Source organism: Netta rufina, assembly GCF_964035555.1.
Source record: "Netta rufina genome assembly, chromosome: 1".
NCBI classification, from domain to species: Eukaryota; Metazoa; Chordata; class Aves; order Anseriformes; family Anatidae; genus Netta; species Netta rufina.
The window spans coordinates 30,088,000-30,109,832 of NC_140123.1; the positions used below are offsets into that span (position 1 = coordinate 30,088,000).

Sequence of the window (21,833 nt, forward strand, 5' to 3'; positions counted from 1 at the left end):
ACTCGCAGCTGACCGCTTGCAGGGCTGGTGCACGCTGCTCACTCTGCGGGACAAAGAGAAGAGCCAGGTCAGGCTTTCGGAACAATCCCATTTTATTAATGCCAATCCCTCCAGCAGGGATTACCCTGGTTTATTTCAACTAAACCCTTACTCCTGCAGGGGCTTAGACCGAGACCAGTCCTGGCTGTGGCGTGGTTGCAGCCTCACCCCACAGCGCACCACCAGCGCTGGCCTGGCCGCACCCCACACCATCGACCCGAAAAGACCCCAACACTTATTTACTCGTTTCTTTATTTCAACAGAAAACAGCCCTGACCAGGCTGAAAAGAAGGAGGCGGGCGGGACGGAGGGCAGCACCGCCCCGTCAGGGCGTCCCTCCCCGCCCTCTCTGAGGCCTCACGGCCGCCTCAGCGCCGGGACTGGGGCTGCAGGTGGGGACCGGGCATGGCCGGGGGGAACCCGGCACGGCAAGGGGGGACCCGGCACGGCAAGGGGGGACCCGCCAGCCCTGTCCTGGTGCGAAGTCAGGGCCGAAATCGCTTGAGGATAATGCATGCGGAGCCTGCACGGAGTCTGTAATTCTTTCCCGGTTGCTTGCAGGTCCGAGAGCGGCAGGAGGAAGATGAGCGTTTCCCCACCATGTCTCTCCATGCAGTGGCTGTAGCCAGCTACAGCGGGGTCTTCAGGCACTCCGGCAAGGTAAGGCTCCGGGCCGGCTCCGTGTCAGTAGCTGGGGAGCTTTTTTTTTCCACAAAAAAACGGCTTTTAGATGCTAGCGGTTGCGGTAAATACCGCGTTTTTGCAGCTGACTTGGATTTTGGAAATGCCTTCCCGGTGTTGGAGGGGAAAAACTGGTTGCTGTGAAAAATGTGGAACTGTCAGGCGCTCTTATTGAGTGTGCCTGCGTGTTTTTGGATGCCTCATGCACCTCTCTTGTCTGTTATAAGTGCTCAGGAATTACTTCTCGTTGTTTGGTAATCAAATACTGAGGGATCTTTCCCCCGATCAGTGATGTAGCCGAAGTCACAGCGCCCTGAAAGTAAATGGAAATCTTTGATCAAAATTCTCCGAACACAAATTGCTTACGATGCGATATGAGAGATGGGAGGTTTGGGGTTTTTTTTAAGATACAATCTTGACACTCAGCACTCTAATACTTGTACCTACTGATAAGGTCCTTGCACTTAACCTGGTGTCAGATAGTTATGATATAAGCATCCTACGATGTAGAGCTGGTTAACTTTTTTTTTTTTTAATCAAAATAATTGCTTAAAATGAGTTCCTGTAAGAATTATTTTATCCAGTAATATCGATAATATTATATTCATACATATAAAGTCTGTCTGCACAGCAGTTCTTTCTGTTAGTGAAGGGGTGGGGAAAGCACGATCAGATCCTAACAGAGCGTTTTTCCAAGCACTGACGCACTCAGACACTAAATACTTGAAATTCAGCATGTTATTCTTGTTCCAAAACGTTATTCTTCAGTTAAAAGGGAAATACTTTGTGGTTTTCAATTTGGAAACTTCTGCTTTCCGTAATCTGCTATCCAAGTCCCCTCACTCTCTCTCAGGACCACATTAAGGTCAGCGTGGGGTGGTGGAGGGCAGCTCACCTTTTCACTCCTTTCTCTCTATATGAGATCACAGGGATCCCAGTCCTTTTAACAATGTTTTCCATTTAACTCCTTCGATTTTCCTGACTTCTGTAATGTATTCTGCAGATCCACAGCATGCTGAAGCAGCAGGAGGTGAATACGTAGCCCTTGGACGGAATTTATGAGCTTAGGGAGGAGACCTGTTGCTTTGATGGCCTGGGTGTATCCTGCTCCTATATTGGAGTATCTTGGTGTATCCTATTCTGTCAGGATCTGTGCTAACCTGCTTGCCCCAGTTCAGCTCACACTGGTTTGGCAATATGGTAAATAAATCTGGCATAGAGGGTCTAAATAATCAGAAATGTCATGTCCACACAAAGCAAAATGCTCATCTGGTATGAACCCGCTCAGTCAGTTCAAACGTGTTCCAAACTTTTTGTCAGCTTATACCGGCAGGCCGTATGCCAGGTCAACTATTATCTACTTGTGTCACTCCTTGCTTCGTTCTGGATCAACCAAGTTGCTGACGTCAGCTCCATTATCCTAATGTTATATCAAATTAGGCTGCCAAGATGATGGGACCACACTTGATCACAGTCAATACTGCTGGAAAATCAGGCAGCGTGTGGATCGTGGCCTCGTTTATATATTCAGTTCGTAGCTTCTATACATCCAAACAGGCCTTTCCTTCCAGCTACGCATTGGCGGCTCCTTGAATTCTTTTGCGCTTCATTACTGTTGTTTTCACAAATATGTAGTTATTTGAATTCAGCATTTTATCTTGCATATTCCTTACACACATTTAACTCTCAGTATGAGGAGTGCCTTGTAAACCAAACCAACCAGTGCTTCTGATAAAGGAGGCGCACATGTGACTGAGTAATGACGGTAATCTCTCTTCCAAGAAAATGAAAACATGCTTCTAAAAAAATAAAATAAAATAACATCATTGCCTTGCTACGTGGGAGAAAAGAGTCTCTTCTGAGTCTTATTTTTGGAACTTGTTATTTTGTAATTAAATGCTCAGGACTATAGACAGTATGAGCTTGGGTGTTGAAGGTCACTTACCTTTTGAAGTGAAATGCAAAACACAGAGTTAAGATGCTAGTGCTCTTTATACCATGCATGATTTTTGGGAGATTGTCGGACAACCAGAATTATAGGCACTGGCAGTGGTTGGGTGACTGCCAGCAGGCCTTAGCACAGTGTTTTTTTGTGTCCCCTGATGGCATGTTTGTGAGACTGAGGGTATCGCTACCAGAGTACTGCTGTCTTCTAACCAAATCGCCCGTGTGTTCTTGTCCTAGTTAAACCACGAAAATCTAAAGGTGGCTTTCACAGAGTCAGCGTTTTCTTCAAACCCCTCAGCGAGGATTAGCTGTCTTGCTTCAACACCTCAAATTTCAGTTCTCTCAGGTATGTCAATTTGTTCTAAGATGCCTCCTTCTTCTAGGGAGCTTTACTGGTGCTTGTAGTGATAGTAAATGCTATTTATCTTGGTGTGTAGCTGTAATCTTGTTGGAGAGGCAACCCTGCTAATTGATGGTACAACATCAAAGTTGACTGTACAATTTCAAAGGAACAGTTTCTAACAGTTTCTTAAACTTTCACGTTACCATAATTACTCACATGAGTATTAGTTGTAAAACTGAAACTGATTTTTTTTTTTTAATTGGAACCAAGCTATTCCCAGTAGTAGCTTAAAATACAGCCCTTCGTTTTTTCCCCAGGCTCATCATTGCAGAAGCCTGAGTTAAATTTTTAAAATTTGTTCTCTTTTCTCTTAACTCAACAAGTAGAACAAGTATTTAGCAGATTAAGTCAGCATGGCTATATGGTTTGTGCTGGAGATGCTTCGTGATGCTGGTGTGGTGGAGATGACATAGGATGAGAGGGAATGGAAAGGCTGTCAGGATGGGCTTTGAAATATGAAAATATTTCAAATGAAAATATGAAAATATGATAATATATGAAATAATTTCGACCTGGCTTTACAAGGATGGCATTGCAGGAGCCCTTGCAGGAACTCTTGCAGTGCATCTTGCACATGATATTCTTAACAGTTAATGTTTTCAGTTTCTCTTGATGGGGACTGCTCTTTATAGGCTTGCTTTTCCAAAGTGCATTGGGTTTTTGTTTTGTTTTGGATCCTTGCATTAGTAAACTTTCTTATCTAACAAGCAGTTTGAGTGCATGCTGGCTTCCAGGTGAGTGACTCAGGGAGAGGTTTGTTGTTGTCAGATGAGGTATTTCCAAGGAGAGCAACCTCTGGGCAAAGTCTGCAGTCTGCAAGACCTGCTGCTTTTTTCAGCAACGGTGTTTAACATTACTTGTGATCCTAACTAATAGGTCTGTGCCCTGGAAATGAGTCTCCTTGATTGTGCCTATTCTTAGAATTTTACAACTGGCTTATCTTCCCCAAAGGAGACAGTTGTTAGCTTTGTCGTGATACGGTTGATAGTTTCTTCTTGAGGAACACAGACTTTGTGCCTAATCTGTCCATTCCTTGGGTGATGGCAGTTCCTATGAGGCTTTTTTCATGGAAGGCAAAACTTCAGTTTATTTGTGAATAGCTACTGATCGCAGTGCATGCTCCTACATCACATTTCTGTTGCCCTGTTTGCCACTAAAGGCAGTTTTCCCATTTTCTACTGAATTTCAGTTTTACAGTAGGTCTCTTAGGACCATGGCAGGCAGCATTCTTGATTCCTCCAAGAGACATAGTAATGAGCTCACTCTGACAGAGCTGATTTTCTCTGTGGGTTCCCATAAATGCTGCTGTTCCTCTGAATAACGAGCTGAGGGTTACTTTCCACATGAGCAGGGGCGTCAGACCAAGCTGAAACATGCAAGCACATGACCTTTTACTACTAAGTGTCCATTTCTTTTCTTATTTTTGTTTTGATTCTGTATGTGCCTTGCTATTTAATGTGTCTTTCTACTTCCTGGCAATAGAGCCCAACCACGCAAACAGTCAGTAGCAGGGCTCTAACAGTTACTTGGCTGTACCTCGCCCAGGCTTGTGGAAGTAGGATGTTTTTGAGCACACTGACAATCAGACCCCATTAAGGTATTAACTAATTGTTTGCGTTTGGCTAGAAGCAGCGTACTTTACTGCTGGTTTATTACCTAACCTTATCAATGACTGAATTGCTTCCTGATTGCATCAAGCAAGATCTCTCTTGAAGGAGGAGGCAGGACGGAGTGGTGCGTGAATTCGGTTCTTCCCTTTCTTCTTGCTCATGCTGAAAATGACGTGTTTTATTCATGTTGTAAATTTAAATTAACTTTATTATTATTGTCTCCTAACCTCTCTGTTTCTTTCCTTGTTTGAACAGACGAGTACTCAAGGCCAGCTGTAATTGGACATGCTGGAAGTTTTGGATCGTACCCAGACAGCGCCGAAGCCATCAAAGACATTCTCGTCTCTGTTCTGAGTGCATCTGGCTTGAAACCCTCTCTGCTTTCGGAGCAGAGCACGATGCAGGGAGCTGAACAACCAGACAGTGACATGGAAAGGTGGGAAGAAAGCAGCGATGGGGATAACAACGAGGACAGCGACAGCGATTCCGCGCATCACAGCGCTGCCTGTACGCAAACAGACATCAGGTTTACGAGGCACCGGGCGTGCTGGGACAACACGGACTGTGATTCCTCCAGACCTTCGCTGGATACTTTCTTTCAGCCACGTTACTCTGACAGGGACCCTGCTACTTCTTCCCTGAATGGTTTCACCCTTTCGGACGTATCCCCTCTGAAGCGGGACTGCTTCACCCAAGTGACGTTAACAGGAGGCACCGTCACGTCGGCTGTCGTGCATCCTGTAAAAGAATGCCAAAATTCCCTAAGCTCCCCCGAACAAGACGTGACTTTTACAAGGCTTCTGCCAGATTCAGCCATCAGTAAGCCAGCAGCTCTATTTAAATACCCCGCAGCTTCTGAGCCTGCAGAAGTCAGCAGCAGTGATGGCAGCTCTCCCCCTGTGTTTCCCCAGGCAGAGCCTTTCAGTCGAACAGGTAACTTTATGTTCCATTTCTGTTTCACCATTCCTGTGCTGAGAAGGAGAGGTGTTGGTAATTGAAACTGAAATGGACCTTGTTTATAGTGAATGCTAAATGGACCTTGCTTATGGTGACTGTACAAATGCTGTCATTCGAAGTAGGGGAGAGGGAAGAAAGAGGAAGCTTCAAAATGAAGGAGAGCCAGTGAAACAGGAGGCATTCTAGCTTGCAGTGCTGTCTGCTGACACAAATGCTTCTTTAATATGCACCCTCTGGTAAAATGGAGAAATCACTGAGCTTTGATCAGCCTGGAACACCCCGGGATGAGGTGCCAACTAAAGGCTGTAGTGAAGTTTAACTGCTGAGCTGGGCTTCCTCCTGTTCCTGCAGCTCGCTGCGGAGCAGCAGAAGAATCCTGTTTTTTAATACCTAGCATTGATATTAGGAGCCTTTGCTGCAGCATGGTGAAGCTTTTTATTATTAATAAAGGACGTTACCAGTAGTATCTAATGGTTTAATCTTATTAGATGCTCAGCCCAAGATAGGTGCAACTGAGATCTCATTTTTTACACTGAAAAAAAAAAAGACAAAGCTCCCATTTCCAAGGTCTGGTGCTTCCCATATATTCCCTCAAAGCAGCTCTCAGGCCTGAAGCTGGTGGCGAGACCTCAAATTCCCCCATTCCTCCAGAGGACTGGGAGCTTTTACCAGTAAGAAGTTTGTCATCTGGGGCAGGATGGTGGAGGTGATGGTTGTTGGCTTCCGCTGGGGAGGTTGTTTGCTGACCCGTGCAGGATGGAAACCACACCCCGTGGTTGGAGCTGGGCTCGGCCAGTCCTGCAGGTTTTCGGGAACTCCGTCTGGGAAACAGCCAAGCCTCTAAAATGTCATCAGGGACCACAGGGCGCGTGTGTAAGAACAAATAAGTTGCGTGTGACTCAATTTTCTGGCACAAGCAGGACGTGTCACAAGCTTCTCTTGGGTCAGCAACGCTCCTGGTTCTCTGCAAAGTGAACAGAGGAGCACAGCGGCCAGGTGACTGAAGAAGCAGTGCCCTTGTTTTTTATTAACAAATAATCCTCGAGGGAGCTGGGATCCAGTTATACGCTGTGCAGGCAGGCTCTGTCGGCGGCAGTCTGAGATTTCTGTTCAGTACAAGTTAAAAAATTCTGCATTCCACCCTTCTTTGGTGCTTCCAGCTGTTTGAATGACTGATGCGTGGTCCAGAATGGGGGGTTTGAAGGTTGTGAAGTCAGATTTTTTGGGGTTTCTTTCTCCTTTTTGTGATGTTCTCCAATGAGGACAGAGAAAAAAAAATGGCAAACTGAAAAAGAAGAAATAAAAAGTGTAATTTGAAGGAAGGAATTACACAAGAGCATCTCCCGATTGGGGTTCCTTTTGATTGTTGTTTCAAAGGTGGTAGATTCTCATTTTCTTGGAGGAGAACAGGTGAGGGATGCACAAGAGGTAGGAAAATGCCAGTCCCTGTGGCTTAAATCAGAGTAAATATTTTTTTTTTTTCAGTGGGATTTAACAAGGTAGTTAGTTCTGCTGATCCTGTGAGACTCCTGTTAGGGCTTGTCCCATTTTCATGCTTTTCAGGCCCACTCTCCAGTGGCCCCATGCAACCTTGGAAGAGGCTCTGTCAGTGCTAATGAGGAGTCTGTGACAGAATTTGGGGTTTTCTGGGGGCTTTGTTGTGGCTGGTGTGTCACGGGCGTTTCACAGGGCTTGTTCTGCCTTCCAACCTTGGTGAGCATCAAGGGCATTTCCTTCTGCAGCTCCTGAGCAGCCTTTCCCCAGCCTCCAGGCATGCTGCTCAGGAAGAGAAGGGCAACCGCAACGTTCTGCGTCAGACCCAGAGCTGCATCCCGTTGCTGGATGCCCCGAGATCCTGTGCTGCTGAAATACCCAGCTGGAAAACCCTTGTCCAAGCCTGGGGAAGGGATTTTGCTTTGCCCAGCAGCCTCATTGGGTTGTTACTCAAGCTCAGAGCCAAAAAAATAAATCTCCTTATGTCATCTGTTGAGAATCCCCATTCTTTTAGATTTTTGTCTGTCCCTAGGCCCTCTTTTGTCTGTGTTTTATCTTGTTGAAATCAATTCCCACCACCTTCTTTTCATTTTGTGAAAAAGAAGAAATTTCAACTCTGAATTTTACCCTTACGTTACCCAGCAGCATTAGCAACATACGACGTGCTGGAAATCTTCTGTGGTTTTGGAGAGATCCCTACGCTGTTTGTTTGTTTGATTGCTTTTCTGTATGGCACCCAGATGTCCTGTGGAGCAGGACTTTGTTTTCATGCAAAATGGAACCAAGTTTTAGTTAAAATTACTAAATCAGAATGTTTTTTTCTGCTTTACACTATTTTAGCATAAAGGTGGAAGTGAGGTGCAAAAGGTAAGCAAGAGAGAAAGCTCCCATTAGATTTTGAAATAATATGTGAGACCATTTGCATCTTATATTTTAAAGAAAAAAATAATTTTCCCATTTCCTTATTTCTTCTTATTTTTAATTCAGAGGATGTTTGTTATCTTAACTGCTGAGAAAGTAGGCTTTTACCAAGCTGTAGGGTCTTTAGCACTTACTTGTACTCCCCACACACGACTTGCCCAGTAAGGTGAATCATCAGGTAGGTAAGTAAATAACCTAATTAGCTAGTGACTTTGCTTCAGTGATTAAAATTTGTTTTGAAAAGTCAGATCGTCAGCCTCTCCCGTTTTTCTCCATGGTATATAAAATGCAGGTGTTAATAATTCTTTACAAATCTCTACATCCATCTCATCTCACCTCCTCACATCAAAATACAGCGCTGACTTCTCAGCCTGATTTCACCAACACTTAGGGGCAGTGTAACGAGGTTTATTTAAGTAAAACTGTATAAAGAATCCGGGTGTTCAGTGCTGTTTGGCTGGAGAAAAAAAAATCATAAATTATTCTCACATTTTTGGGGGTTTCTTTACCCTTTATGTGACTTTGGAAGGATTCATCAGTGGCAGTTCTGTTTTACGAAGAGCCTTGGGTTACGCCCTGTTATTTGTAACAGCTATAAAGGGCGTGTGGTGGTAGCATTTAGATGTGGTATATTTTATTCTATAAGCATCGCCACAGTGAAACAGAAATTGATTGGTATAAGGTCAAAGAAGAGGCAGCGACTAAACAGCAGCCGGTGTTAGAAATCAGAAGTCATTTCCTTTCCTATCTCCTTAGCATCTACATCTACAGGCAGTTTGGGTGATCTTCATCACACATCTCAGCAAATTTCGCAGTGGTTGCGAGTGATTTGAATGCGAAACGTTAGGACATGGTCTGACACCCTCAATTTTTTGGCAAAGAAGGTTGTGAGTGCAAAGTCAATGGGAAAAGAGATTAATTTTGGTTCACAGACGCAGCAGGAAATGCCAGGAAAACAAAACTGCTGTTTGGGAAGCAGGGAGTCCTACAGTTAATGGATCTGCTCCAGTTCCATGTCTTAACACGTGGTATGGGTTGCATCTGAAGACAGGAGGGAGATTCCCTCGCAGGACGGAAACAGAGTGGCCAAGTTTCTTCCTTCTTTGCTGTAGTGACTAAGGGAATCTCTGGTCTGGGCATGTAAAGAGATGTATCAAATATTGGTGGTTATTGTTATAGCTAATAAAGTTCTTTTAACACCCACAGGTTCTGCTTCACTTTTGAACATAAGCGCTGTACCCTTGAATCGTTCTCTGCAGGACATCTTCGTGCTTCCAGAAGATGTGGAGAAGGTGAGGATGACAAAAAAAAATGCAATATTTTTCCATTTTTATAGTAGTGAAACCAAGTGACAGGAAACATTTCTCAATAATTGCAGTCATTCGTTACTAAATCTGTGTAGGCACTCGACTCTCTGTTTGACTTGATTATCAGAAAACTCTTTTTTTCCTAATTTTTACAACTACTGTATTTTCCCTCTTCTTCCCCTTGTGACTCAAGCTGCCTAAAATGCCTACTTCTTCATTTGGTTTTACTCTCAGTCCATTATTATTATTTTAAACTAATAGAAAGATTCTAGAACACTGCATACTTCTTTTCACTCCATCTTTTTCGCAGAACTACAGAATGATTGAGGTTGGTAGGGACGTCTGCAGGTCATCTACTCTGTTCCCCCCTGCTTAAGCAGGGCCAAGAAATATGTTTTCCCATATTCCTTGAGACCAAACTTTAAGATTAGTGTAGTTACAGTAAAGTTACAGTACAATTTGTTGCAGTTACATGCATATGAATGGGATTCAGCCATGATTTTACAGTCATTTTACAGGTGGGGCTGTTTTCTGTGTTTTTCTGCTCATGAGGAGCCTGTGAGATTGCTGTAAAGGAATCTCAAACAAATAACTGCAACATCTGCAGTAGTTTAAGCTTGGCAGCCCATTGGAAGAGAGCTAAAGATGACAAGATAGTGTTGTAGCACATATCTCTGGGTGCTAAAGAGGCTCTTAATCTTTTCCAACAGTTGGGAAAGAGGGGCTAATGCTATAATTAATTATAGCGAAGAGTAGGATTTATTACTAAAAAAACTTTGGAAGTGTGCCTGGAAGAGGAGCTTTTTTTTGCTGGACTGCTTCTGTGCATCTGGTCCCACATCCTGGGCCCAAGAAGTAATCACTGTGTGCAGCACGGGTTTTACTGGAGTGGCAAGTTCTGCATTTGACTTGAAGCTCTCGTTGTTCCTAGGGTGCATTTAAAGCAGAGAGGGGAGAAGAAAAAAATAGAAAGGGCTTGTGAGCTGGCTTTTTCATGTTGCTTTTTCTAAAAGACACTTCAGAAAGGAGGTGACATTCCTCCACCTGTGATGTGGGAACCAATACCAATGCAATTTGCTCTCAAACACCAGAAGACCAGGGAGTAGATTTAAAAAAAAAACCCGCTAAGGTGCATGAAAGTGTCAGCAAGTCTGAGAGTCGTAGTCCTGCGCCAGGAAGGAGGTGGGCCAGATGGACTAGGGGGACTTTCCACTGAGATGTGAGTGGGAGGGAAGAGAAAGGAGAAGGTTGATGTGTCACGGCCCACTTGGGCTCCTTCTTAGGGCGACAGACCTTACCAGCAGAGCTGAAAGCTGATAGTCATGCTGAGTGGAGGGGTGCCTGTATCTTGTTCCATCATTTTGCAACAGGGTGCTCTCAGATACTCTCATAACTGTTTTTATCAGCAGGACGTGCTGATACGCTGTGCTCTGCCACTAACTTGGGGTTAACCAACGCCGCGCAGTCTTAGGTGAAAGACAGAAGTTTCTTGAAACACCCACAGGGACTCGTGGGCTCTCCCTAACGTTGAGATGAATGTGGACAAAAAAATTAGGCTGTGGACAATCAGAATCCACATGAGGTAGCAAAATCCTAGGGAGCACAGCAGCTATTTCTAAATACCGGTGCCTTTCTTCACACTTCCTGTACAAGTTGTAGGGGATACTGGCAGGAGTGGTTCAATTTTCTGAGCATAATACATTTTTTAGAAAAACTTGTATTATTCTGCACTCAGAATCTCTAGCCTTAGTACAGCTGTGGTGTTTTAGAGGTCTAGTTTTGGACAGCACAGGCATGCACAGTTGAGAGGAGGGAGGGAGGGTATCCTGAGTGTTTCAGGAGTTTTTAATCGCACACCCAATTGCACCTATGCCTCCGTCACATTCACTTTTGGGCTGAGCCTCTTGGACCAGTGGAGAGAGGATACAGCAGTGAGATTGGGGTAGGGAACCCCAGATTTATCTGGAAGCCTCAGTGGCAGTGAAGGTGGTCTTAGTTCCTTTTTCATGGAGGATGGGTGACCCAGGCAGGCAGACTGGTAAGGAACCCTACGGGGAGGGTGGCTTCTGGTGTGGAAGTGTCATGGTTTAGATGTAGAGCTTAGGGATATGGTTTAGTGGGGACTGTTAGCGTTAGGTCAGAGGTTGGACTCGATGATCATGAGGTCTCTTCCAACCTAGAAGTTCTGTGATTCTGTGGTGAAGCTTTGAAATTACAAGCTGTTATTTAAAGCAGGGGATGAGCTTTTATTTAAGGGCAAACTTTCTATGCAGCCTTGAGTTGACGGTAAGCTATCCCACTCCATATTCCCTGCCTGAACTCTTTAACACACAAAAACACTTCACTGGCTTCTGTATCGCCTGCCAGATCTGAAGAGCCACAGTCTGCTTCTGGCCCCATCCAGGTTAGCACGCATGCAAAACTGTTTGTACACAACTGACAATGATTCTGTAACTTGAAATTCAATCCTGTTAAATACAGTATGTGGATTAATACTTAGATACTAAAAAAAGCAACGCACCTAGAAGCCCTAAAATGCATCCGTACTCATCAGTTAGGGATGTAATCAAATTTCTTTTCATCTGGTAGATGGACAAGATAAAAGTAAATGGTATGCTTTCATCAAGGCTGAGACAATTATCTGGGCAGTTGCCTTCTGCTTATTGTCTCAGAAGCGCTCTTGAGGTGGTTTTCTTTTTGGTGTGTGTGCAAATGAAAGGCGAAATAGCTTTACATTTTCACTTCTTGAATCGGAAAAGTACCGGGAAAAACGATATATTTAATTTCCCCTTAAGTGATTATAAAGTATGCTGCTTACTAACGAGTGTTCCTGTCTTGTGTCCAGGAGAACGCGCACTTCTTTGTTGCAGATATGATTATAGCATCCCTGGAGAAGATGAAATGCAATATCCTAAGCCAACAAGCAGAGTCCTGGGGTGTGGATGAAACGAGCGGTTCGGACGGCAGCTATCACACTGATTCGGAGTTATCCTCTTACCCCGGAGGGAAGAAGTCTGATTCTTCTGTTGCCTCTTCAGACAGCGGTTATGAAGGCAAGTTACTTAGTGTATAATGCAGCCTTTTCTAACAGCCGTTGCTGTAAATTGTTGTGCAAAAAAATAACAAAGTAATTTGGACATTGCTTAGAACCAAATGAGCTATCGCCTGGTTTGAGTCTCTCTACACTTAGAGTTGTGTTCCCTGAGGATCCGTATTCCACCAGTGTTTTCCCCATGGGTCAAATTCTTCCTTTTGAATATTCACAATTGTGTTAATTATTATAATTTATTTTTTTCCCATTCTCATAAAAACAAGAATATTAAAATCGAGGTGGCCCATAGCAAGCACCACTCTTGATAACATGTGCCTGCCTTCTCTCTGCTTAAATCCGCTTGCAGGATTTGAAGCATGGCTCTTTTCTTCTGTGCTTACTTCTGCAGTTTGCAGATCCGATCACCCAGTGGATTTGAGTGAAATTGTCCAGAGTATTCATGCACGTGTAGTTGGAGGCAAGATAATAAGCGCTCCTGGCATTATAAAGCTTGTGTCATCACTTGGGCTTTTAAGTAGATTTAAGTCTTGAGTGATGCAAATCTCCCACATGAGAACAGAAGAGACTCCTATTAATACAAAACCTTTTATTTCAGTTTCTAGAAACTTCTCCCTAAGAAACCAAGAGGCTTGCTATATGACAGGCTCTCAAGAATTTGCTCTGTGTGCGTGTGTAAAAATTGCTCTATAAATACAGGCTGCATGCTAAAGTTTTGGGAAGTGGAGAAAAGCAATGAACATAATAATCTCAGCTACTCTGTAGACGCTGGATAGTTTTATTGGTGCCTTCTCTGTTCTGGACAGGCTGTGCTCTGCTGACTGTCAGCTCCTCAGCACATCTACCGTCACATCACGAGGCTGCCAGGTTCCCCTGCCACAGCGACTCAGAGGATGAATATGTAGTTATAGGTAAGACTTTAATATTTTATTTGCTGAAACAGCTTTGTTGTTCAGCTGAATCTGTTGCGTGTTTGGAAAACTTACTGATTTAGTAGGTGGAGAAATGACATGACAAAATGGAAAGAGCTGTGTATGACTCCGTATTAGAATTCGTGCAGAAACCCCAGAGTGGTGCAGGATTTCCTTTCTGCAAAAGAATATCTTTGCTGGCTTCAATGACTACAACCCTTTTACTGATTAAACCTGTGAATGTGGATGAGCAAAGTGTGAAACTTGAATTTAATCTACAGCCTCAGACAACTGTAGCAGCATTGTTTTGGGAGAATTCAGGGCAGTACGTTATCAACTTAACTAGAGAGTGATGAGTTTTTAGGCAGCTCTACCTTTGCTCCAGAGCAGACTGTCTTTGTCCTATTAGTCACCAGTGTTCTGCTCCTCTTCAAAGGATCCTAAAGTTTCTCTGCTTTCTGTTTTGTTTTGTTTTGTTTTGTTTTACATAGAAAGAAATACAAACACTTAAAAATGGCCTGGGCAATGTTTAACCTCCATCTTATTTTCTTATTAATGCTTCCTTCTAGTGTTACAGAGATCCACTTATTTTTCACCTCTTCTTTCCCTATCTAAGAATGGGGAGCTATCTCACAAAAAAACATTATTTCTGTTACCAAGAGTTATTTTGATATGGATGAATTGGGAAGCATTTGTCTTCAGAACAATACGCGTGGCCAAAGCTGGTGCTACCAGTGTGAACACCTTGTCTGCGTATTTTGTCCATATTAACATAATAAAGAAAAGTGTGCTTTGATTGCATTCATCTCACCTGTCAGCTAACTCATTTATGGCATTATTTGGCATGTTTGTGATTGGTGTCTCCAAATATTTTTCAGTGTCCAAAAAAAGTGATGTAAGCACTGTTATTATGCCTGTTAACGTTCATGCCCAGTTCCTGCTGGCTGGGGCTGGATTCAAGCACTCAATCTCTCTGTATTGATGTCCCTGCTCTTGAAGGGAGGCTGATGGAGATATTTGATGCATTGCTGTTAGGGAATACTTTTCATCACCAGATATCACAGCTCTGCAGAGGGCATCAGGCTTCTTGTGTCCGTTTTACAGCTAGGGCTGAGGTTATTTCCCACATTCAGCGAGGGTATTGCAAGGACGAGTATGTTTGAGGCTGACAGCCACAGTAATACAGAAGGTGGACATAAAACTGTGCTGAGTAACAGAAGCTTTGTTTCTCAAATGATACGATAAAGCTTTCTCCTTTACTGCAGAACTTGAAGACCTTGAAAATCTGTCTGTCACCCCAGATGAAAGGTAATGCTTTGTATTTTAATGTAATAGCCCTTGCCATGTAAACCCAGTACAGCGGTGCTAGGTTTTTTGCTGGGCCAGCTTTCTGGTGACTCTTGGATGGGGCGGGGAAAGGTGTGGGAGTGCTAAATTTGGTACTCACCAAGGAAGGGGAAGGAATGCTGCTCGACAGCAAATGTCTTTGTGGTAGTTGGCTTCACAGAGCATTCCCTTGGTCCTGGAGTCTTGCTGGAGGGTGGTGGCTGTGGCTCTGCTAGGGCCTGGGTGTATCAAAGCAAGGGAATGGGAATGAAGGGATGGGAGAAAGCTTTTCAGGGATGCAGAAGAGGCAGTGGATCTGCTGATGACACGCTGCTATTTTTCACTGTCTTCCTTGCTTAACTTCCAGATCATCTTTTGAACCGGGCAGCAATTCTGCTGAAGCAACAGCTCAGGAGTTGTGCAGAGCTTTCAGAAAACACTGGTTGCAGACAGAATCTGCAGTGCAACTGTCTGGTTGCCTGAGCTCATCTAAGCAGAGAGTGAGTCTGAGCCGAAAACAGCAGGCTCTTTATCCTGTTCCCCAGATAATCATTGTCTCGCTGCAGCTGCCTCACTGTTAGGGGAAGGGGGAAGCTGCAATTAAAAAATAAAATGCAGGCAAATACTCACAGATTATTAGTTAATTTTAGAGAATTTTTTTGGAAAATACCCTCTCTTACTAGCAATTTTCAGCACAATTGAGATGTTGTGCAGATATGAACAGTGTACTTCTCCTAGGACTGATACAGAGGAATTTAACAGAGTGGGGATTATGTGCTGGTGAAAACCAAACTGTAAAATCCTGGTGTATAAAGGGAGCAAATTTCTAGCATTTATTCTTTGTCCTGCTGACTGGCTGTTCATGAGTTTGTCTTTTCCCAACAGTCTGTGCTGAAAGAAGAGATTCCGAGAGAGCTTGAGTCCAGTGTGAGTCTGGCTGAAGAAATAAAGATGATATCCAAATTAAGAGGATCTTCAGGCTGGACCCCACCAAGATCTCAGATTATATTTAACATTCACCCTTCAGTCAAGTAAGTCTGATGGAAGTCAGCACTGTCAGTAAAGCATGGGGAGCCGTGTAGCACCTGCTGAAGCTGATGGAAGGAGCCTGGGTGATTTAATAAAAGCTAGGATTAGGCCTGTTATTGCATGGCACAGCCTTCTGCTGTGTCTGTCATCAGCTTTGCTAGAAAGCAGATGGCATCTTTTTCCCCTCTGCTGGCACGTCCTGATTAACATGGTGCACGCACTTTTACATGTGATAATACGCATATTGTTTGGTGCTGCAGTGGCAGTGCTTAATGGAATCTGAAGAATTCCGTTTTGTGAGATTAACTGGAGTATATTTTTAAGGCTTTCCCTGCTTCTTCCATGCTCACATTTCAAGGGTGGTTTTCAGAAAGGAGGAAGAAAGGTAGTATTTGGGGAAACTGCTAGTCTCACTCTGCATTAAACCATGTTAAATGCACAAAGTAGGCAGGACTTTGGGGAAAATTGCAATAAAACTGCATTTTGTTAAGTGAAACGTAACGATTTGTCTCTGTCTGCAGGAGAGATGCAGTGATAGCTGCCCAAAACTTTACGTGTGTTGGTTGTGGAACCCCAGTAGAAAGCAGTAAGTATTATCAAAAGAAAAAAGAAAAAAAACTATCTGTAACTGGTAATCAGCTGTGATTTTCATCAACGTAGATGTTCCATGATTGCAAAATCTGTCTGAGCTAGTAGGAAAATCTTACCGTTGGATGTGCCTGCAACAAAATGGGCAGTGTAGCCAATTACCACTGCCTGAAATTTCTCACTGTAGATAGAATACAGCAGTTGATATACGTCCTTCTCACAGTTAAAATTAGTAACAGTCAACAACAAAACAGGAAAAGCTTATAAAAATTAAGCCTCCGGGCTGGAAAATGCTATTTTTTTACATTTTCTAACGGTTTCTTTCAGTAATTCTATCTCTCTGCCAACTTACTCATTTCCAAAAGTCTCCAAAAGCAAGCTGATGGAATGTGTGGTTTTGTTCTTTTGGGTTTGTTTTAACAATTATTTTCCCTCAAATCTTGATCACAAAATCCTGCTTGTCTGAAGAGTATTTGTGATACTCTGCAAGAACTGCTTGAAAGCATGGTGATTTTCATGTCTGGTAACCAGACCTTACCTAAGAAATCTTTGAAATGGCTTTCGAGACCACTTGAAAGGGCCTGCTGACAAAGAACAGCATCTGTAATGGCCTGTAAAGCATCAACAGTGATGGCACATGGGCTTGAGCAAGCCTGAGATGCTGAGATAGGTGAAAAAAAATCAAAAATGTCTTTATATGGAAAAAAATAGCATAGAAATGTAACACCGAGATCAGCTTGTCTTTCCTTCGACAGCAGTATTTGCTGCTGGTTTGTGTGTTTGGGTAAAGTAACGATGGTTTCTCTAAGACCTCGTGGTGATGGATATCATAAGCTCAGTCTGATAGATACAGAAATGAGGAAAAGTTTCTCTTCTAACGGAAAATACAAACCTTAGGGATGTGTTTACCACAATAACAACCCCACTCTTCAAATAAAAAATAATAAAAAATAGAAAAATCTTGCCACTCGCTCCAGTAGATACAGGTTATTTAGACAGGAGGTGTATTCCACAAACATTCACAGTGTCACTGCCATCTGTGTACCTGCAGAATATATCAGGAGACTCCGCTACTGTGACTATCTGGGGAAATACTTCTGTGACTGTTGCCACAGCTACGCTCAGTCTTCAATTCCTGCCCGAATACTGATGAAGTGGGACTTCAAAAAATACTACGTGTGCAACTTCTCCAAACACCTCCTGGACAGCATATGGCAGCAACCAATTTTCAACGTGTTGACTATCAACAAAGCCCTCTATACCAAAACGAAGGAAATGGACAGGGTGAGGGTAAGTGTGGCTGTCGTTTTTTGTTTGTTTTTATATTTGTGGCTCTGTGGCTTTTGGAGAAGAGCTCTTTGGGACAGGTTGTCCTTTGCTGTGTAAGGGGGGAAGGAGACAGAGTTGTCTTCTCTGCAGTTAGATTTGTCTCATCAACACTTCTGGGACTTCCTCTCTCCTCACAGATGAAGCAGGGAGAAGTCTCCAACCTATGCCAGAGGTCTCATTTCCTCCCACGCCTGGGAGGTGTTTCCAGTTTCAGTTCAGTGTGGAGCTGGGCTCCTACAGTAAATATTTACTTCTGCTTGGCAGTTGGCTGTTGGAAAGCTCCAGAAGTTTTGAATGACTCCTTAGTGTTGTGGGCCATTAGGAATAACACCCTTGACTCATCTGAGGATTGAGGAAGGGTGCTGCGCAGACAATTACAAGCTGCCTGCTTGTCTGAGGAGACTGTTACTTGTTTTTACACGTGTTTGGATCTGGCACCTTGGTGTGACAACATGAAGCACTTTGTACCATTGGAATTGCTTCCCTTGTCAGCAAATAAAGGTAGCATTTGCACTCCTTGACCTGTCACGCATTAGAAAATCCATTTGCTTAATTCGATGTGAAGTGTGAAGTTCTTACTTTTAGATTGTGACTGATAGACTGACAAGGGTTGCTGACTCAAGTAGTGGTTTTGTGTTTTTATTTTCTCACAAACATATAAGTAAGACTTACTGTTTTGTTTCTCCTTCATCTTTTAGGAGGCACAGGAACAGCTTTTTCATTTAAAAAAGCTTGTGAAAACCTGCAGGTTTGGTGAAAGGTATGGGCCATGATCATGCATAAAAAATAGCTTATTAAAACGTACATAAGGTACTTACAGAGCCTTCTCTAGAAACATCTGAGTGCAATTTTCAGTGAGCTTTTTTGATCGTCAGAGAAAATTCTGGTAACAGAACTTCCTTCTGTTGCACTGCGAATGTTGAGTAAAGATCAGCTTTTATGTGGTAGCTTTTTGTTTCTCTTAACATCATTAGAGACGTGTTTGTTTAAGTTTGAATGATTCTTGCTAGGTGTATATTTCCTTTCTTTGTCCCTCTCAGGTTGTCACCTGCTCTTGAAAGGCCAGAGATATTTATTTATATTAAGGTATTTATCTACATCTCTGGGACAATTTGTCTTAGTAAAAAAACAAACACACATAAAAAGGAGATCCTTGGAGTTTAAAGATTTCTTCCAGAAATCTGTCATATGCTCAATTCAGTTTCTTGTATACACGTACTAAAATGAAAGTAGTAACCTAACATGAGAAATACCAGAACATGAGAAGGTAAAAAGCTGACCTTCTTTTTACTGGAAGTTAAAGGTTTTTGGCATACACGTCCCCAGACTATGGGCATAAACAGCGGTTAGACATGTGAGTGATGAAACCTTCACCACAGAATTGCTGACACTTTTTTAAAACGCTCATGAGCAAAGTAAGCTTTTAAAGTAGGTTCTCTTATCTCTTCAACAGAATGTCTTCAAGAAAAGCTTCATGTAAATGTTGTCCAACAAATTTAAAAATATATTTTGATGTTTCTCTTCGGCACAACCCCCTGTGATTCTATCATAGAAATAAGCATTTGGATCCTTTGTACCTTCTAAATTGGGCATATGTGAGAAGTTTTAAAAGCAATAGGCATCTTTTCAGTGTTCACATGCTTAGCAGAAGTATAGTTTCACTTCATAGTGATCTGTGCACTACAAAAACAAAGATCTCCTGGCAAAAAAGTAAATAATAATTTATTATGATATGGTATGGGATAGATACCATATGGTATGGGTTAGATATGGTATGGGATTTTACATGCTGAGGTAGAACAGAGCCTTTTACCCATTATTTGAGAATTGCTGGGATATCTTCACATGGCAACTTCAGTGCCTGAGGAATGCACGTTTGGAGTAGACATTTTATTCTAAATCCCAAACCCTGCATTTTTTTGTTAACGTGAACTAAGATTGGGAGGGGAGGTAGTATTTAGTATGAATCTGCTTTGTGTGATCCTGGGGTGACTGGAGAAGTGAAAGAGGCTTATTTTTAAATAAGCTTGAAAGACATCTTTTGTAACTTGATTTGGATTTTCCTTTTTTTTTTTTTTTTTTTTTTTTTTTTTTCTTTGCAGTGTACTGAAAGAATTTGAACAGGTCCCCAGCCATCTGACAGAGGAGCTGCATCTCTTCTCATTGGATGACCTAGTGAAGATCAAACGAGGGCAGCTACTGCCCCTTCTTAAAGATATTCTGAAGACCTCCATCTCTCACGTGGATGGTTGTGAGGTAAGGACGAGTGAGGGCTCTTAGTGTCCTCAGTGTGAGCAGCATCCCTGCTGACATTTGCAAATACTATTTTCTTAGATTCAACTTAAAAAGTAAACAACTTTCTTTTCGTTCTCATAGCTCTGTCAAGCCAAGGGGTTTATCTGTGAATTCTGTCAGAGTGCAGATCTGCTCTTTGCATTTCAGATTGCCAAATGCAAAAGGTGCACAGGTATGTTCCAGACCAGATCTTTTTCCTCCTTCCCTGAGGGGTGTTGGTGTGTAATACAGTTCCTACTTCTATTTTAGGAAAACACTGAGAGCTTGCTTTGCTGAAAGCATGTTTATTTGAAAACAATGGATAGCATGTGTGTTTGACAGCCAGCCTGTGGTGCCTGTGTTACACCAGTCCATTTAGAGGTCAAAAATACGAACTTGTTCGATCCATAGTTATGTTTGCAGGGGGAGGCTGATTTTTTGGGGTCTGTGCATGAAAGAGAGCCTGGGACAGTGCTATAATACTGTTGCTATACCAGAAGAACTATTACATTCACTGTAAATCCTGGGAATCTTACCAAAATGGTTAGTCATAGTTGTTACAGTGGTTATTGTCGTCCTGGTCTTATACTTGTTCTGTTTACTTTTATACTTGGGTGAACGAGGTAGGAAATTCTTAAAGGAACACAGCTATTGATTTTTTTTTTTCCTAATGTTAAACTGCTTGTATTTATAAACAGAGTGCAAAGCCTGCTTTCACAAAGCATGTTTCAAGTCTGGAGGCTGCCCCAAGTGCCTGCGGATCGCAGCTCGGAGGACGCTTTCAGAAACTCCATCAGTGGTGCCTCTGTGAAACTGGATTCCTCTGATGATGATTGCCCGTGTCAGACAATGCTCGAAGACAAATCTTCAGGTGCTTGACTAAGGATTAAATAATGTTGTTTTAGACATTACTATTCTTAATGCACATCTCCTTTAGGGGAAGAAGGAAAAAAAAAAGGAGGGGGGGGGAGAAGAAAAGGCCTTTAATATCATCCTTGAAAACTCTCCCTAAAGGAGTTTCATCTTAACTGGTGACCGAAAGACGGGGTGTTAATTCAGTGAGCAGCATTTTTGTTGCTATGTTTCGTCTTTGTATGTAAGATTTTTAATATTATATTTTTCCATATAACAGTGATTCTTCTCTGTAATTATGCAAATAATGTAAAGATAGTAAACAAGTGATGGAAATCCTTACCTGTGTCAGATTTTGGAAACAGAAAAAGTGGTAAAATATGAAGTCATTTTCTCATACAGTTCTACAATATAAAAACCTTTGTCTGTTTCACCCATGACAGCAGTTTTTAAGTGATCTGCCTGTCTTTATCTTGATCCACGACCTTTCACATCTTATTTTCTCCCCTTGACCTGTTGAGGAGAGGGAGTGAGAGAGCAGCTGGATGGGTGTTTGGCAGCCAGTGGCGGTAATTCCACCACTAGGTGCTGTATGTGTCTGCTTTGCAGATAACTAACAATCTCTGTCATGGGCAAAACAGACTCAACTGGAGGAAAAATTATTTATTGTCAATTAAAAACGGAGTAGGAGGGTAAGACAAGAATTACAATACCAACATCGGCCCTTTTTTCCAAAGCTTAGCCTTGCTCCTTCGTTCCCAGCTCCTCTCCCTTCTACCCCAGGCAGCGCAGGAGGAATGGGATTTGTGGTCAGTCCATAAAAGTTCCTCTCTGCCACTCCTTCCTCCTCACACTTTCCCCTTCTTCAGTGTTGGGTCCCTCCCATGGGATACAGTCCTTCATGAAGTGCTCTAAGAGCAGGGCTTTCCTACAGGCTGCAGTCTTTCAGGATAAACCAGATCCTGGGCGGGCTCTCCACAGTTCCTTCAGGAAGTATCCACTGGCTCCTGTTCGTGGGCTGCAGGAAGATACCTGCTCCAGTGGCTGGAGCACCTTCTGCCCCTCCTTCTTTGACCTTGCATGTACCGAAGCTGTGCTCTCTCCAACAGGCTGCTC

General features: G+C 42.9%; 1 protein-coding gene across 1 annotated transcript; it reads left to right on the forward strand.

Annotated features, from left to right (window-relative positions):
• The first annotated feature begins 405 nt into the window (after positions 1 to 405).
• On the forward strand, positions 406 to 20,766 carry RUBCNL (rubicon like autophagy enhancer). The gene is made up of 16 exons (XM_084306023.1): positions 406 to 431; positions 601 to 699; positions 2,905 to 3,013; positions 4,936 to 5,613; positions 9,259 to 9,344; positions 12,205 to 12,424; positions 13,215 to 13,319; positions 14,585 to 14,627; positions 15,013 to 15,145; positions 15,531 to 15,676; positions 16,196 to 16,260; positions 17,314 to 17,552; positions 18,290 to 18,351; positions 19,694 to 19,847; positions 19,968 to 20,058; positions 20,564 to 20,766. The coding sequence occupies exons 2-16, from the start codon at positions 640 to 642 to the stop codon at positions 20,674 to 20,676; spliced, it is 2,304 nt and encodes a 767-aa protein (XP_084162149.1). The 5' UTR covers positions 406 to 431; positions 601 to 639; the 3' UTR covers positions 20,677 to 20,766.
• Positions 20,767 to 21,833: the final 1,067 nt, after the last annotated feature.

Excerpts from the sequence above, each read along its gene's own strand:
- RUBCNL (XM_084306023.1), top strand. The coding sequence starts at position 640 with ATGTCTCTCCATGCAGTGGCTGTAGCCAGCTACAGCGGGGTCTTCAGG. Across the intron at positions 12,425-13,214 it reads TTATGAAGGCAAGTTACTTA|GCTGTGCTCTGCTGACTGTC; the intron begins GTGTATAATGCA and ends TGTTCTGGACAG. Across the intron at positions 20,059-20,563 it reads CAAATGCAAAAGGTGCACAG|AGTGCAAAGCCTGCTTTCAC; the intron begins GTATGTTCCAGA and ends ATTTATAAACAG.